This window comes from Mesoplodon densirostris, chromosome X (genome assembly GCF_025265405.1).
Source record: "Mesoplodon densirostris isolate mMesDen1 chromosome X, mMesDen1 primary haplotype, whole genome shotgun sequence".
NCBI lineage: Eukaryota > Metazoa > Chordata > Mammalia > Artiodactyla > Ziphiidae > Mesoplodon > Mesoplodon densirostris.
Window position 1 is genome coordinate 41435460 of NC_082681.1, and position 16777 is coordinate 41452236.

At 41.9% G+C, this 16777-nt stretch overlaps 1 protein-coding gene across 1 annotated transcript in view; it reads left to right on the forward strand.

The window, feature by feature from the left end:
* The window catches only part of GUCY2F (guanylate cyclase 2F, retinal), a 98027-nt gene that overhangs the window by 28020 nt on the left and 53230 nt on the right, over positions 1-16777 (forward strand). The window contains 3 exon segments of the mRNA XM_060086421.1: positions 684-1038; positions 9659-9743; positions 14067-14163. Coding sequence (XP_059942404.1) covers positions 684-1038; positions 9659-9743; positions 14067-14163 — 537 coding nt within the window.

A 16777-nucleotide genomic window follows, 5' to 3' on the forward strand; every position in this document is an offset into this window, starting at 1 on the left:
CGGGACAGACCTGGACTGTGGAGGCACATTATTTATAGTCTTACCACATACACCTACCACTCTAGTAGTGCCAACCAAATGATTTTACCGGGCTTCCCTGGTGGTGCAGTGGTTGAGAGTCCGCCTGCCAATGCAGGGGACACGGGTTCATGCCCTGGTCCGCGAAGATCCCACATGCCGCGGAGCGGCTGGGCCCGTGAGCCGTGGACGCTGAGCCTGCGTGTCCGGAGCCTGTTGCTCCGCAACGGGAGAGGCCACAACAGTGAGAGGCCCGCGTACCGCATGATTTTACCCTGCATAATGCCCTAGTAATTGACCTGGTCAATTTCCTTTGTGTGCCTCTTGTCTATTTCATACTATTTTTTTTTTAGTGCCCTTTATAACTCTAAATCACTATCTTAGTTTAGGAGCATAAAAATATATTGTGTATGACTTGATTTGCTCATAAAATTGTCATATTTGATATATTTAAAGATGTGAAGGCCTGGGGGAGAAAAACAGAAAAATTCAGGGGAGAAACCAAGCAAGTCCTGAGAAACAATTGTTTCCCCCCCCCCCCTGGGTCTTCATAGCTCACCTCCACTCAGACATGCAGCCCTTAATAATGAACACAGGCTTGGAATACACTCTGAGATTGCTCTAGGGTGACTAGGGCTCAAGGTAATTGTAATTTTTAAAAATAGGTTTCACCGTTGTTTGGAGCCATCTACAATTCAATTTACTTTATCGCACAAGCCATGAATAATGCTATGAAAGAAAATGGACGGGCTAGTGCTGCCAGCCTGGTTCAGCATTCCAGAAACATGCAGTTCTATGGATTCAACCAGTTGATAAGGACAGATTCAAATGGAAATGGAATTTCAGAATATGTAATCCTGGACACCAACTGGAAAGAATGGGAACTCCACAGTACTTACACTGTGGACATGGAAACAGAGCTCCTACGATTCAGAGAAACCCCAATTCACTTCCCTGGTGGCAGGCGCCCTCAAGCAGATGCAAAATTCTGGTTTGCAGAAGGGAAGATCTGCCAAGGAGGTAAGGAATGGAAAATCAATGGTAGTCAATTTGGCTCAGCTTGGGTTACAGGGAACCTCTTTAGGAGAAGGCATATTTTAATATTGGGACACTCATAGAATCAATCATTTGCATTTAGGTGACATAAACATCTTGGCACTCTACATAGTTAATTTAAAATAATAAGGACAATAATATTTGGTTTGCAACCTTGAATAACCATCCACAATTTAAAAGCCCCCCCCCCACCTGTTTTTAAAAGGATCCCACTCCCAAAGAGGTTTTTCTAATAAGAGGAAGGCATGATGCTTTTTCTTGGTCTTTTGTAGGCTGTGATCTGTGACTGTTCCCCCTGCTAGAAAATTCACCTGTCCTTCCCTTGATGTATCCAAATCCTTTCAATCAGGTTCCACCACAGAAATACCATTTTCCACCCTCTCCTCTCTGAACTCCTGTTGAACTAAAAGTCTGTACCTCACAGCCAAGCACAAAATTGCTTTTCAGTTGTTTCTTGTGTATTGATTGTGTCTCTTCCTCCCAAATGGACTGCTCCTTGAGGGCAGGGACCAGAGCTAATAATTCTTATACCCTCCAACCACCCAACACTGTTGTCATCCCATGAATACTTGCATTTGATTGACTGATGGAACTCCTCTAGTTTGTGGAAGAGTGGAAACTCCATCCAATCTCTGAGAGCCAGAGGGGAAATTTGGAAGGATCTATACTATTCCTATGCAAGTGTACCCCACACCCTTCTAAAACCAAATGCATCTATTTGAAATAGACTTCAAATTCTATTTTGTTTTAGCATGACATACCCAGCTACCTCTTTACTTGCCTCATCATATATTTCCCTCTGAAATCTTAGTAATCTATCCAGATACTTAGATTTTACAGAGGACAATTTACATCCTAGTGAAAACATTAATTATCAAAAACAGACTTACCCCTGAAGGACAAGTGTTACGTTTTTCATCTATAACTCACGAGGTCTATGGCCTCAGGTGAATTAAAAAGGTCTTTTATTTTATGAAGCCAACATAATACCCTTCACAGGTGAGCTAACATATTTATTCTCAAGAACTCTATTGCTGTCCAACTTAAATTAAAGTACTCAAAGTTTTCCATTCATGGACTTTTTTTTCTCCAAAGAATCACCCAGGTCAGCCTTAATTCATGTGATTTGTTATTGTCAGAGTGGTGAGTGGTTTTGCTTCAGAACAGTGAAATTGCTTTCTGTGTCCATAAAGTCAACAAGACAGACTGTGCTGGAGAAAAATAGAATTAAGTTAGGTAGATGTAGCTTGATTTTATTTTATTTTTTTTATTTTTTATTTTTTATTTTTATTTTTTTTATTCTTAATTATTATTATTATTTTTTTTTCCCATTTTTTTTATTAGTTTCTGCTTTATAACAAAGTGAATCAGTCATACATATACATCTGTTCCCACATCCCCTCCCTCATGCATCTCCCTCCCTCCCACCCTCCCCATCCCTCCCCTCCAGGCAGTCACAAAGCACCGAGCTGATCTCCCTGTGCTCTGCGGCTGCTTCCCACTATCTATCTAGCCTACGTTTGGTAGTGTATATATGTCCATGCCTCTCTTTCGCTTTGTCACAGCTTACCCTTCCCCCTCCCCATATCCTCAAGTCCATTCTCAAGTAGGTCTGTGTCTTTATTCCCGTTTTACCCCTAGGTTCTTCATGACATTTTTTTTTCTTATATTCCATATATATGTGTTAGCATACGGTATTTGTCTTTCTCTTTCTGACTTACTTCACTCTGTATGACAGACTCTAGGTCTATCCACCTCATTACAAATAGCTCAGTTTCGTTTCTTTTTATGGCTGAGTAATATTCCATTGTATATATGTGCCACATCTTCTTTATCCATTCATCCGATGATGGACACTTAGGTTGTTTCCAGCTCCGGGCTATTGTGAATAGAGCTGCAATGAACATTTTGGTACATGTCTCTTTTTGAATTATGGTTTTCTCAGGGTATATGCCTAGTAGTGGGAGTGCTGGATCATATGGTAGTTCTATTTTTAGTTTTTTAAGGAACCTCCATACTGTTCTCCATAGTGGCTGTACCAATTCACATTCCCACCAGCAGTGCAAGAGTGTTCCCTTTTCTCCACACCCTCTCCAGCATTTATTGTTTTTAGATTTCTTGATGATGGCCATTCTGACTGGTGTGAGATGATATCTCATTGTAGTTTTGATTTGCATTTCTCTAATGATTAATGATGTTGAGCATTCTTTCATGTGTTTGTTGGCAGTCTGTATATCTTCTTTGGAGAAATGCCTATTTAAGTCTTCTGCCCATTTTTGGATTGGGTTGTTTGTTTTTTTGCTATTGAGCTGCATGAGCTGTTTATAAATTTTGGAGATTAATCCTTTGTCAGTTGCTTCATTTGCAAATATTTTCTCCCATTCTGAGGGTTGTCTTTTGGTCTTGTTTATGGTTTCCTTTGCTGTGCAAAAGCTTTGAAGTTTCATTAGGTCCCATGTGTTTATCTTTGTTTTTATTTCCATTTCTCTAGGAGGTGGGTCCAAAAGGATCTTGCTGTGATTTATGTCATAGAGTGTTCTACCTATGTTTTCCTCTAAGAGTTTGATAGTTTCTGGCCTTACATTTAAGTCTTTAATCCATTTTGAGCTTATTTTTGTGTATGGTGTTAGGGAATGATCTAATCTCATACTTTTACATGTCCCTGTCCAGTTTTCCCAGCACCACTTATTGAAGAGGCTGTCCTTTCTCCACTGTACATTCCTGCCTCCTTTATCAAAGATAAGTTGGCCATATGTGCGTGGGTTTATCTCTGGGCTTTCTATCCTGATCCACTGATCTATCTTTCTGTTTTTATGTCAGTACCACACTGTCTTAATTACTGTAGCTTTGTAGTATAGTCTGAAGTCAGGGAGCCTGATTCCTCCAGCTCCTTTTTTCGTTCTCAAGATTGCTTTGGCTATTCGGGGTCTTTTGTTTTTCCAAACAAATTTTGAAATTTTTTGTTCTAGTTCTGTGAAAAATGCCAGTGGTAGTTTGATAGGGATTGCATTGAATCTGTAGATTGCTTTGGGTAGTAGAGTCATTTTCACAATATTGATTCTTCCAATCCAGGAGCATGGTATATCTCTCCATCTGTTTGTATCATCTTTAATTTCTTTCATCAGTGTCTTATAATTTTCTGCATACAGGTCTTTTGTCTCCTTAGGTAGGTTTATTCCTAGATATTTTATTCTTTTTGTTGCAATGGTAAATGGGAGTGTTTTCTTGATTTCATTTTCAGATTTTTCATCATTAGTGTACAGGAATGCCAGAGATTTCTGTACATTAATTTTGTATCCTGCTACTTTACCAAATTCATTGATTAGCTCTAGTAGTTTTTCGGTAGCATCTTTAGGATTCTCTATGTATAGTATCATGTCATCTGCAAACAATGACAGCTTTACTTCTTCTTTTCCCATTTGGATTCCTTTTATTTCCTTTTCTTCTCTGATTGCTGTGGCTAAAACTTCCAAAACTAGGTTGAATAAGAGTGGTGAGAGTGGGCAGCCTTGTCTTGTTCCTGATCTTAGTGGAAATGGTTTCAGTTTTTCACCATTGAGGACAATGTTGGCTGTGGGTTTGTCATATATGGCCTTTATTATGTTGAGGAGAGTTCCCTCTATGCCTACTTTCTGCAGGGTTTTTATCATAAATGGGTGTTGAATTTTGTCGAAAGCTTTCTCTGCATCTATTGAGATGATCATATGGTTTTTCTCCTTCAACTTGTTAATATGGTGTATCACATTGATTGATTTGCGTATATTGAAGAATCCTTGCATTCCTGGAATAAACCCCACTTGATCATGGTGTATGATCCTTTTAATGTGCTGTTGGATTCTGTTTGCTAGTATTTTGTTGAGGATTTTTGCATCTATGTTCATCAGTGATATTGGCCTGTAGTTTTCTTTCTTTGTGACATCCTTGCCTGGTTTTGGTATCAAGGTGATGGTGGCCTCGTAGAATGAGTTTGGGAGTGTTCCTTCCTCTGAAATTGTTTGGAAGACTTTGAGAAGGATGGGTGTTAGCTCTTCTCTAAATGTTTGATAGAATTCGCCTGTGAAGCCATCTGGTCCTGGGCTTTTGTTTGATGGAAGATTTTTAATCACAGTTTCAATTTCAGTGCTTTTGATTGGTCTATTCATATTTTCTATTTCTTCCTGAGTCAGTCTTGGCAGGTTGTGCATTTCTAAGAATTTGTCCATTTCTTCCAGGTTGTCCATTTTATTGGCATAGAGTTGCTTGTAGTAATCTCTCATGATCTTTTGTATTTCTGCAGTGTCAGTTGTTACTTCTCCTTTTTCATTTCTAATTCTATTGATTTGAGTCTTCTCCCTTCTTTTCTTGATGAGTCTGGCTAATGGTTTGTCAATTTTGTTTATCTTCTCAAAGAACCAGCTTTTAGTTTGGTTGATCTTTGCTATCGTTTCCTTCATTTCTTTTTCATTTATTTCTGATTTGATCTTTATGATTTCTTTCCTTCTGCTAGCTTTGGGGGTTTTTTGTTCTTCTTTCTCTAATTGCTTTAGGTGCAGGGTCAGGTTGTTTACTAGAAATGTTTCCTGTTTCTTAAGGTGGGATTGTATTGCTATAAACTTCCCCCTTAGAACTGCTTTTGCTGCATCCCATAGGTTTTGGGTTGTCGTGTCTCCATTGTCATTTGTTTCTAGGTATTTTTTAATTTCCTCTCTGATTTCTTCAGTGATCACTTCGTTATTGAGTAGTGTATTGTTTAGCCTCCATGTGTTTGTATTTTTTACAGATCTTTTCCTGTAATTGATGTCTAGTCTCATAGCATTGTGGTCGGAAAAGATACTTGATACAATTTCAATTTTCTTAAATTTACCAAGGCTTGATTTGTGACCCAAGATATGATCTATCCTGGAGAATGTTCCATGAGCACTTGAGAAAAATGTGTATTCTGTTGTTTTTGGATGAAATGTCCTATAAATATCAACTAAGTCCATCTTGTTTAATGTATCATTTAAAGCTTGTGTTTCCTTATTTATTTTCATTTTGGATGATCTGTCCATTGGTGAAAGTGGGGTGTTAAAGTCCCCTACTATGATTGTGTTACTGTCGATTTCCCCTTTTATGGCTGTTAGTATTTGCCTTATGTATTGAGGTGCTCCTATGTTGGGTGCATAAATATTTACAATTGTTATATCTTCTTCTTGGATCGATCCCTTGACCATTATGTAGTGTCCTTCTTTGTCTCTTCTAATAGTCTTTATTTTAAAGTCTATTTTGTCTGATATAAGAATTGCTACTCCAGCTTTCTTTTGATTTCCATTTGCATGGAATATCTTTTTCCATCCCCTTACTTTCAATCTGTATGTGTCTTTAGGTCTGAAGTGGGTCTCTTGTAGACAGCATATATATGGGTCTTGTTTTTGTATCCATTCAGCCACTCTGTGTCTTTTGGTGGGAGCCTTTAGTCCATTTACATTTAAGGTAATTATTGATATGTATGTTTCTATTCCCATTTCCTTAATTGCTTTGGGTTCGTTATTGTAGGTATATTCCTTCTGTTGTGTTTCTTGCCTAGAGAAGTTCCTTTAGCATTTGTTGTAAAGCTGGTTTGGTGGTGCTGAACTCTCTCAGCTTTTGCTTGTCTGTAAAGGTTTTAATTTCTCCATCAAATCTGAATGAGATCCTTGCTGGGTAGAGTAATCTTGGCTGCAGGTTTCTCTCCTTCATCACTTTAATTATGTCCTGCCACTCCCTTCTGGCTTGTAGAGTTTCTGCTGAGAGATCAGCTGTTAACCTGATGGGGATTCCCTTGTGTGTTATTTGTTGTTTTTCCCTTGCTGCTTTTAATATGATTTCTTTGTGTTTAATTTTTGACAGTTTGATTAATATGTGTCTTGGTGTATTTCTCCTTGGATTTATTCTGTATGGGACTCTCTGTGCCTCCTGGACTTGATTAACTATTTCCTTTCCCATATTGGGGAAGTTTTCAACTATAATCTATTCAAATATTTTCTCAGTCCCTTTCTTTTTCTCTTCTTCTTCTGGAACCCCTATAATTCGAATGTTGGTGCGTTTAATGTTGTCCCAGAGGTCTCTGAGACTGTCCTCTGTTCTTTTCATTCTTTTTTCTTTATTTTGCTCTGCATCAGTTATTTCCACTATTTTATCTTCCACCTCACTTATCCGTTCTTCTGCCTCAGTTATTCTGCTATTGATCCCATCTAGAGTATTTTTTATTTCATGTATTGTGTTTTTAATCGATGCTTGATTCATCTTTAGTTCTTCTAGGTCCTTGTTAACTGTTTCTTGCATTTTGTCTATTCTATTTCAAAGATTTTGGATCATCTTTACCATGATTCTTCTGAAGTCTTTTTCAGGTAGACTGCCTATTACCTCTTCATTTGTTAGGTCTGGTAGGTTTTTATCTTGCTCCTTCACCTGCTGTGTGTTTTTCTGTCTTCTCATTTTGCTTATGTTACTGTGTTTGGGGTCTCCTTTTTGCAGGCTGCAGGTTCGTAGTTCCCGTTGTTTTTCGTGTATGACCCCAGTGGCTAAGGTTGTTTCAGTAGGTTGTATAGGCTTCCTGGTGGGGGGGACTAATGCCTGTGTTCTGGTGGTTGAGGCTCGATCTTGTCTTTCTGGTGGACAGGTCCACGTCTGGTGGTGTGTTTTGGGGTGCCTATGGCCTTATTATGTTTTTAGGTAGCTTCTCTGCTAATGGGTGGGGTTGTGTTCCTGCCTTGCTAGTTGCTTGGCATAGGGTGACCAGCACTGTAGCTTGCTGGTTGTTGACTGAAGCTGGGTGCTGGTGTTGGGATGGAGATCTCTGGGAGATTTTCGCTGCTTGATATTATGTGGAGCTGGGAGGTCTCTTGTGGACCCGTGTCCTGAAGTTGGCTCTCCCACTTCAGAGGCACAGCACTGGCTCCTGGCTGCAGCACCAAGAGCCTTTCATCCACCCAGCTCAGAATAACAGGGAGAAAAAGCAGAAAGAAAGAATTAGTAGAAGAAAGAAAGAGAGAGGGAAAGAAAGGAAGAAGGGAAGAAAGGAAGGAAGGAAGAAAGAAAGAAAGGAGGGAGGGAGGGAGGAAGGATGGAAAGAAAGAAGGAAAGAAAGGAGGGAGGGAGGGGGCAATGAAAGCAAAAGGAAGAGTGAATGGAAGAAGGGAGGGAGGGAGGGAGGAAGGAAAGAAAGAAAGAAAGACAGGAGGGAGGGAGGGAGGAAGGAAAGAAAAAGAAAGTGGAAAGAAGAAGGGTGGGAGGGAGGGAGGAAAGAAAAAGAAAGAAGGAAAGGAAGAGCGGAGGGAGGGAGGGAGGAAGGGAAGGTAGGAAAAAAAGAAAGAGCAGGTAAAGTAAAATAGAATAAAGTATGAAATATAGTAGCGTTATTAAAATTAGAAAGTAATTATTGGAAAAAAAAAAAAAAAAAAAAAAAAACGGACCGATAGAACCCTGGGACATATGGTGGAAGCAAAGCTATACAGAGAGAATCTTACACAGAAGATTACACATACACATTCACAAAAAAAGAGAGCAGGGGGAAAAATCAAAAATCTTGCTCTCCAAGCCCACCTCCTCAATTTGGGATAATTCGTTGTAAAAAGAGGAAAAGGGCAAGAAGTCTGAAATCTTGCTCTCTAAGTCCACCTCCTTACTTTGGAATAATTCGTTGTAAAAAGAGGAAAAGGAGGGAAAGTCTTAAATCTTGTCCTCAAAGTCCACTTCCTCAATTTGGGATGATTCACTGTCCATTCATGCACTCCACAGACGCAGGGCACATCAAATGGACCGTGGAGCTTTAATCCGCTGCCTCCGAGGCTGCACAGAGAGATTTCCCTGACTCTGCTCTCACAGCTCCCGGGTCTCAGCCTTGGACCTGGCCCCGCCTCTGTGCGTAGGTCGCCGGAGGGCGTCCGTTCTTCGCTCAGACAGGACGGGTTTAAAGGAGCCGCTGATTCGGGGGCTCTGGCTCACTCAGGCCGCGGGGGAGGGAGGGGCATGCAGAGTGGGGCGGGCCTGCGGAGGCAGAGGCCGGCGTGACGTTGCAGCAGCCCGTGGCGCTCCGTGCGCTTTCCCGGGAAAGCCGTCCCCGGGTCTCGGGACCCCGGCAGTGGCGGGGTGCCCAGGTCCCCCGGAAGGCGGGGCGGACAGTGACCCGCGCTCGCACACAGGCCCCGCGGCTGCGGCGGCGGCGGGCGGCGGCAGGCGGCGGCGGTGGCGGGCCGCGGGGGCGGCGGCGGCGGCGGGCCGCGGCGGCGGCGGCGGCGGCGGCGGGCCGCGGCGGCGGCGGCGGCGGCGGGCCGCGGCGGCGGCGGCGGCGGCGGCGGCGGGCCGCGGCGGCGGCGGGTGGCGTCGGGCGGTGGGCGGCGGCGGGCCGCGGCGGCGGCGGGCGGCGGCGGCGGGCGGTGGGCGGCGGCGGCGGCGGCGGCTGCGGCCCACGCCCGTCTCCGAGGTCCACGCCTTACCCGCGGCTCGCGCCTGTCTCCGGCGCTTCCCTAAGCAGCCCTTTTTCGTAGCTTGATTTTAGAGTCACCAGAAAGCACGAGGAGTCGCTCAGTGGTGCCCTTTATTTACAGCCTCTTTCTGATGCCATTCTTCCTCTTCCTCTCTGCAGGCATAGACCCTGCCTTTGCTGTGATGGTCTGCCTTGCCTTGCTTATAGCCCTGCTGTCTATTAATGGATTTGCTTACTTTATAAGGTACATTTTTTTCTTTTTGTATATAAAACACAAGCCCATTATAGCCTTGTTAATATTGATTTCTGGGAAGTCATGTTTCAGTACAATTGCCTCATTACATGACCCACTGATTTTCTTTTTTCCGTAGTGATTTACCATCCCTACCGGCCCCATTTAGAGTGAAGTGTTTTCATGATGCCAAGAATAACTTCCTCAGCTGTGTTGTCAGTGTTGTCGCCTGTGAGTAGATCTGGCTCTCAACACTATCATGAAATAAGAGAACTAGTACCTTAGGGCCTGCCTACTCTCTAGCTGTGCTCCCTTTTCCACTGGCAGAGTCTCCTATAAGCACTTCCTTCCTCAAATGGTATGGACTGGGATATTTTAACAAATTCCAAGAATTAGGCAGACTTTGGCTAGAATCTAAGATTTAGGAATAATGGTATTAATTCACAGGACTGCAGTGGGGATTAAATAAACTGAAGCAAGTATTGTACCTAGAACAATACCTGACTCACAGTAGGTGCTCAAGAAACAGTAAATCTCATCTCCTTCCCAAGCACGTGGGACTCTCCTGCTGATTGTTGGGAGCCCAGGATCCTCACTTTGACAGTAATCTCTTTTGCCCAGGGTATCATATTCCAGATTTTTACTGTCCTTCTTCCTTGGACAAAAACTATCCTAGCTGATCATCAACATCATCAAGTCCTTATTTATCTCCCTCAGATCATTTAATACATGAGCAACTACTCTGATGAACTAATTCAGGATCAGGGATAAATGGGTGAAGATGGCTTAATATGACACCTCTTTCTTATAATCTTTGTATTTTAACAGTTGGATCCTCCCCACATTAGGATGATTTGGGAAAAATGAAAAATGAAATCAGCCATACCCCTCCCACTTTACCCTTTCCACCCTGCAAACCACACCTTTATTATCTCTTTGTGGGTGGTCCTAACAACAATATGACAAGAACTTGGGAGGGAATGGAGTGGAGCTATTTTGGAAAATTCCAAGAAAAAAAATGTCTAGAGTGTATTAAGTAGCTGCGTAATTTTTTTTTTTTTTTTTTTTTGCGGTACGCGGGCCTCTCACTATTGTGGCCTCTCCCGTTGCGGAGCACAGGCTCCAGACGCGCAGGCTCAGTGGCCATGACTCACGGGCCCAGCTGCTCCGTGGCATGTGGGATCTTCCCGGACTGGGACACGACTCGTGTCCCCTGCATCAGCAGGTGGACTCTCAACCACTGTGCCACCAGGGAAGCCCCAGTAGCTGTGTAAATTTGGACAAGACACTAAATCTCTCTTGGCCAGAATTTTCTCATTTGTAAAATGAAGGAATTGGATTAGATGATCTTTAAGAGCCCTTCCAGCTCTGATGTTCTAATGAGTCTGGAAAATCCTGGATTGAAACTATAACAGGTGTTACTCTTAGTGTTAGAATGTTAGCATCGCTATGAAAAAACACTATTACCCATCTCCCCAGTATTAGGAACTTGATAAAGCCACACAAAGTAGTAGGTAGCTTATGCACTGTTAAAGCACACTTGATAAAGACAGTAGTATAGTTCAAAGGAAGTTTTTCTTTCAATTTCTATGACTGTGACATATCTCTGCTCAGAACAGAAATTTAATGTCTTTAGCTGCTGCCAAAGAATAAAGTATTTAATTAACATCATGAGATACTTAGTGAAAATAAATGCCCTCCAATCAAAATCTTCCCCCTCTAGGGAGATTTGAAGAGTAATAGGCTCTGGTTCCCCAATGCCAGAAGATGCCATGGCAAGGTGGAAAATGGAGTCACTTAGCTGTTTATTTGTCAGTCCCCCCACACTCTCCCCCAAATGACTGATCTCACTGGTCTTTCCCATGGAATGGACTGTTTTTTTGGGCTTAGAGTGAGCCTAACCTGCAATTCTCAGGAAGGGAAGGAAAAAAAGAAAAAAAAGTCATGGGGGGGGGTTGTTTGGATCTTGTGGGCTGAAGGGCAAAGAAGACTGGAGAGGAAAATGATTGGAGAGGAAAATGAGTTTGAGACAATTGGTACTTCAAGTGGTCACAGAAAACTCAGAGATGGGAGAGAGGCATATCATTTCCCAGAGTCACTTGGGCCTTGGTTCTTCAGTTAACAAAGCACAAAAGATGCCCTGTCTCTGATGCCTTCCTCCCTCTCTCTGCCCACCGTGGCTGCAATCAGAAGAGCTGAGCGGCTGATGAGTTTCTGTAATAGATGGTGATTACTTGCAGGAGAGTGGCTCTCTGTTCCTTCCTTTTCTCTGTGTTTTGATTGTTTAAGTTTTTTTTTTTTCTTCAGAAAGAAAGACGTGCAAAGAACCCAACCACCCCAAAACAAAGGATTCTTTGAACTCCTCCTTTCTCCCTACTCTGAACCAGATTGCCTCGCCTTTCTATAAAGCTCTCCCGTGCTCTGTAATACTAATGATGATAATGAAAATAATGAGCTCTTATACTTTCATAGTGCTTCGCGCTCTTCGGAGCACTTTCACATATATTATCTCATTTGATTTTCAAAACAACTCTATAATGCGAGTAATGCAAGGACTATTATCTGGCTAGATAGATGAGGACACTGGGGCATGAAGAGGTTAAATTATTTATCCAAGGTAATCTGGCTAATTAATGACAGAATCTGCACTACACCCCAGGTCTCTGGATTGAGAGTCCAGTTTTTTTTTCTACTAGAGTGTATTCTGTAGCATGATTATTTTTACAGGTGTGCTTGTTTTAAGACAATTCACTGTGCATATGAAATAGATAAGTTAGGGAGTGATGCTTTACTTTGCCAAAAGATTCATGTGCTCTACCCAAGAATTCACTACAGGGCTCTTTTAATTTTCTCTGCAGGGCAGCAGCTCCCACAGTGATAAGGGACATATTTGTTGGCAGACAATTAGAAACACATTAATTGTTTGTTTACAAATCAGTAGAATCACTGAGAAAAACTGTCTGGGTTGCCGGTACTTAAAGCTACAGTGACACTGTAGACTTCTTAGAGCAAGTTGACGAAGCATTTTCATTCAGTGGTTGTTTTCCCCATTCTGGCTGTCGGCTTTAATACATTCCACAGGGTGACCATTAAGGGGTTATGGAAAAAGTGAAGCCAAACTGTAGCTATCAGAGCCCCCAAGCCAAAACAGAACAAAACAACCACATGGACTAATCCAAGGTTCCCTTCAGGTCCTCAGGTTGCTCAGTTAGCTCAACTGAGGACCCACCTGGCTGTGTGGGTAGGCATCATAAACTCCTGTGTGTCTAGTAATTGATTTGTAAGAAATAATTGCATTCACCGCAAATTAATGGGCATGTTTGGAGAGAATCAGGTTTAAACTGTGAGACAAGAATCTTTAAACAAGAGACCAATTCAGTCAAAGGAAAAAAATCTCAGTCAGCCCACTTGTTTGGAATCATGTAGACAAAGCAACCAACTGATTGAATTTTTCCACTTTTCAACCTGTTGCTTTGGCAACGTACAGATGCAACTTTGCAAGACAAGTGGTCTTGTGGGCAGAAATCTGGGCCCACAGCCAGACACCAAGGATTCAAGTCCCAGCTCTGCCTCAGGCTATGGGATCTCACATAATTTTCTTAATTTTGTTTTGTTTCTTTAATGTGTTTTTTGTATTTGTAAAATGGAGATTAATAATCCTGGGCCTTGGTATTATCAGAATATATACTATGGCATATGAGAAAAGGTGTTGAGTTCTTTAAAAGTATTCAGAGGTGGTGTTTTGAATGTACCCTTGATGTGGAATCACTGTTTTATTAGTCTGAGATACCATCCCCATGCAGCACTTTCCCTTTTGATACCTCTTTAAAAGCATTTTCACTTTTCTCTTTTGGTCTTTCTAACATTGCAAGTTATGAGGACCAGGCTCGTTCTCTCTCTTTGCTGTGGATACTGTGGTAAACATCTATGTGTGGTTATTCTCTCAATTATCTTGTGTGTGTGTATATATATATATATATATATATATATATATATATATATATATATATATATATATATATATATTTGTGTGTGTGGGGTGGGGGGTACGCGGGCCTCTCACTGTTGTGGCCTCTCCCGTTGTGGAGCACAGGCTCTGGATGCGTAGGCTCAGCGGCCATGGCTCACGGGCCTAGCCGCTCCGCAGCATGTGGGATCTTCCCGGACCGGGGCACGAACCCGTGTCCCCTGCATCGGCAGGCGGACTCTCAACCATTGCGCCGCCAGGGAAGCCCTATCTTGTATATTTTTTTAACTTCTATCAGAGGGCAAATTTACCCCTGGTTTGCAAAACATTCAGCCCCCTGTGACCTTCTGATTGTATGCTTGTTTCAGACGTCGTATAAATAAAATCCAGTTGATTAAAGGACCCAACAGAATTCTACTGACTTTGGAGGATGTGACATTTATCAATCCCCACTTTGGCAGTAAGGTAAGGAGCATCCCTTTCTCTTACTGCACGGCCCAAACTGGCATCCACACGCCACAAATAACTATTGGGCACTTGGCATGTAGCTAGCCTGAACTGAGATGTGCTGTAAGAGTAAAATACACGTTGGACTTAGAAGACAGTATAAATGTAAAATATCTCATTAAAATTTTAAAATATATTAATGACATGTCAAAATGATAATACTTCAGATATATTGGGTTAAATAAAGTATATTACTAAAATTAACCTCATCTGTTTCTTTTTAGGTTTTTTAATGTGACTACTAGAAAACTTAAAAGTACATATGTGGCTCATGTTACATTTCTATTGGATAGTGCTGTCTTAGTTTTGAGAAAGTGATGCAGCGGACTTTGAGCAATAGTGTAGCTTTGACTTCATATAGCCCTTTTTTGTACATTTGGACTCAACATGTGATTGCTAGTTCCTCAACGGTGGAGGTACATCTTTTTTGTTTTAATGTTAGCTCATAGCACCTGATGTGGTGCTGCTAGTGTAATAGGTGCTCTTAAAAGTGGTGAATGAATCAACTAGTGAAAGAAAGTTAAGTGTCACCAGGTGTTCTCTTCTGATTGTGATTGTGTTGTAATTGGCTATTTTCACTGAGTGCCTGCCACTATGTCCTGGCCTTGGGCTAGGCTTTGTAAGAGATGGCATGTAGTCCCTGCCTTCATGGAGATTACAGTCAAGTCAGAGAGACACATCATACTGTACGAGTTGGTAGATGCCATATTGCGCAAAGGACACTAGAAATATGGTAGAACTTAAGAGGAGATAGATCAGTGGAGGAAGTCTTCTCAGAGACCCAGCACCGAATCTAGGTCTTAAAGAAGGCGGGAGAGGATTTGTCTAGGTCCCAGGTCACAAACTGGTAACCACTTTTGTCTGACCTTTATGGTTTTAAAAAACTGTAGCCAGAATTTTGGAATTGTGAGATTATACATAAAAACCTGGATTTCTGGATGTTCTTTATAGGTTGGAAGATCTATCAACTTTGGGCATCATTGTGGCAACTGGCTGAAACTCTTCAGTAGTTGCCATTTTGGGAAGAATTTGCAAAAACGATGTCTGCAGTTTGACACAGTTCCCATCACTCTCTATTGTCTTATACTCAACTTATTTCATCAATTTATATTACCAGCCTCGCCCCTATAGGCCTCCTAGGCAGAGAAAACAGCACAAACAAGATCTTGGAAAAGAAAATGTGTAGGGAAGAGGTTTTTTTGTTTTTTGTTTTTTGTTTTGTTTTTTTTTGTGGTACGCAGGCCTCTCACTGCTGTGGCCTCTCCCATTGCGGAGCACAGGCTCCGGACGCGCAGGCTCATCGGTCGTGGCTCACAGGCCCAGCCGCTCCACGGCATGTGGGATCTTCGCCGACCGGGGCACAAACCCGTGTCCCCTGCATCGGCAGGCGGACTCTCAACCACTGTGCCACCAGGGAAGCCCTAGGGAAGAGTTTTGTCCAATGCAGCTAGTAGTAGGAGACTGTGCCTCTTTGTGCCCAGTATATATGGTCAAAATAAAGACATTAGTCTTTGCAAATTCTTGTATGGTGGTGGCAGGGTGTAGGGAGAGGATTCCCACACCTCACATTGTTCTTATGTGCTATTTACTTTTGCTACACCAGCATACCAGATCTGAGAATTAATTATCTCTGTGACAGAACTGATCACTTGCCTAAATGTGACACTAAAAGGTATGCTTTAACTAGTTGGCTGGGTGACAGTGGATTTACATGATGATACCCTGTGCATTTGGAATCAAATAAAAAGTTCAGCTGTTTGCTTTAAGTCTCAATTACAACCCTAACTCTTACTTGTTTAAATCACCAGATCCTTTTGTAAGGTTGATATCATGTTCCTGGAAATGTGTAGCTGAATGCCAAAATGATCACTGTGGCTGAAAGCTACATTCTGCCCTTATGCCATCAAAACGTATTGATGTTAGTCTCTATTTTTGAAGCCACCAGAGGACACTGGAACTCAGGTGGTGGAATTTGTCTCGATTTGTCATATTCAATATAACTAGATGTTTTGGGTCTAAAGTGTCAAAACAATAAACATAGCTCAGTTTTGGACTGAGTTAGCCTCTCCTTTTTATAGGCCTTGCAGTAGTCCAGTAAATATAAAACCTTCTCCACCTATGCCTTCTCTCTTTCCTACTGAGACACAAAATATATTTGGGTTTCATACCAGTTCTCACAAAATCACCATAAATAGCAGAATAGTGCTACCTTCAGATGAGCAAAGTGCCTAAGGTTTTAAAATCTTGTTCATGATAATAGATCTTTTCTTTCACTTGTGCATAAATTCTGACATAAGGTGAGTTAAAAAAACAGTCATCACCACTTCTCACCATATGAGTGATAAAAATTAATAGCAACAGGGATAGATAGCCTTACAGGGCTTCTTCGTCTTCTTCTTCTTCTTCTTCTTCTTCTTCTTCTTCTTCTTCTTCTTCGTCTTCTTCGTCTTCTTCGTCTTCTTCGTCTTCTTCGTCTTCTTCGTCTTCGTCGTCTTCGTCGTCTTCTTCGTCGTCTTCTTCGTCGTCTTCTTCTTCTTCTTCTTCTTCTTCTTCTTCGTCTTCTTCTTCGTCT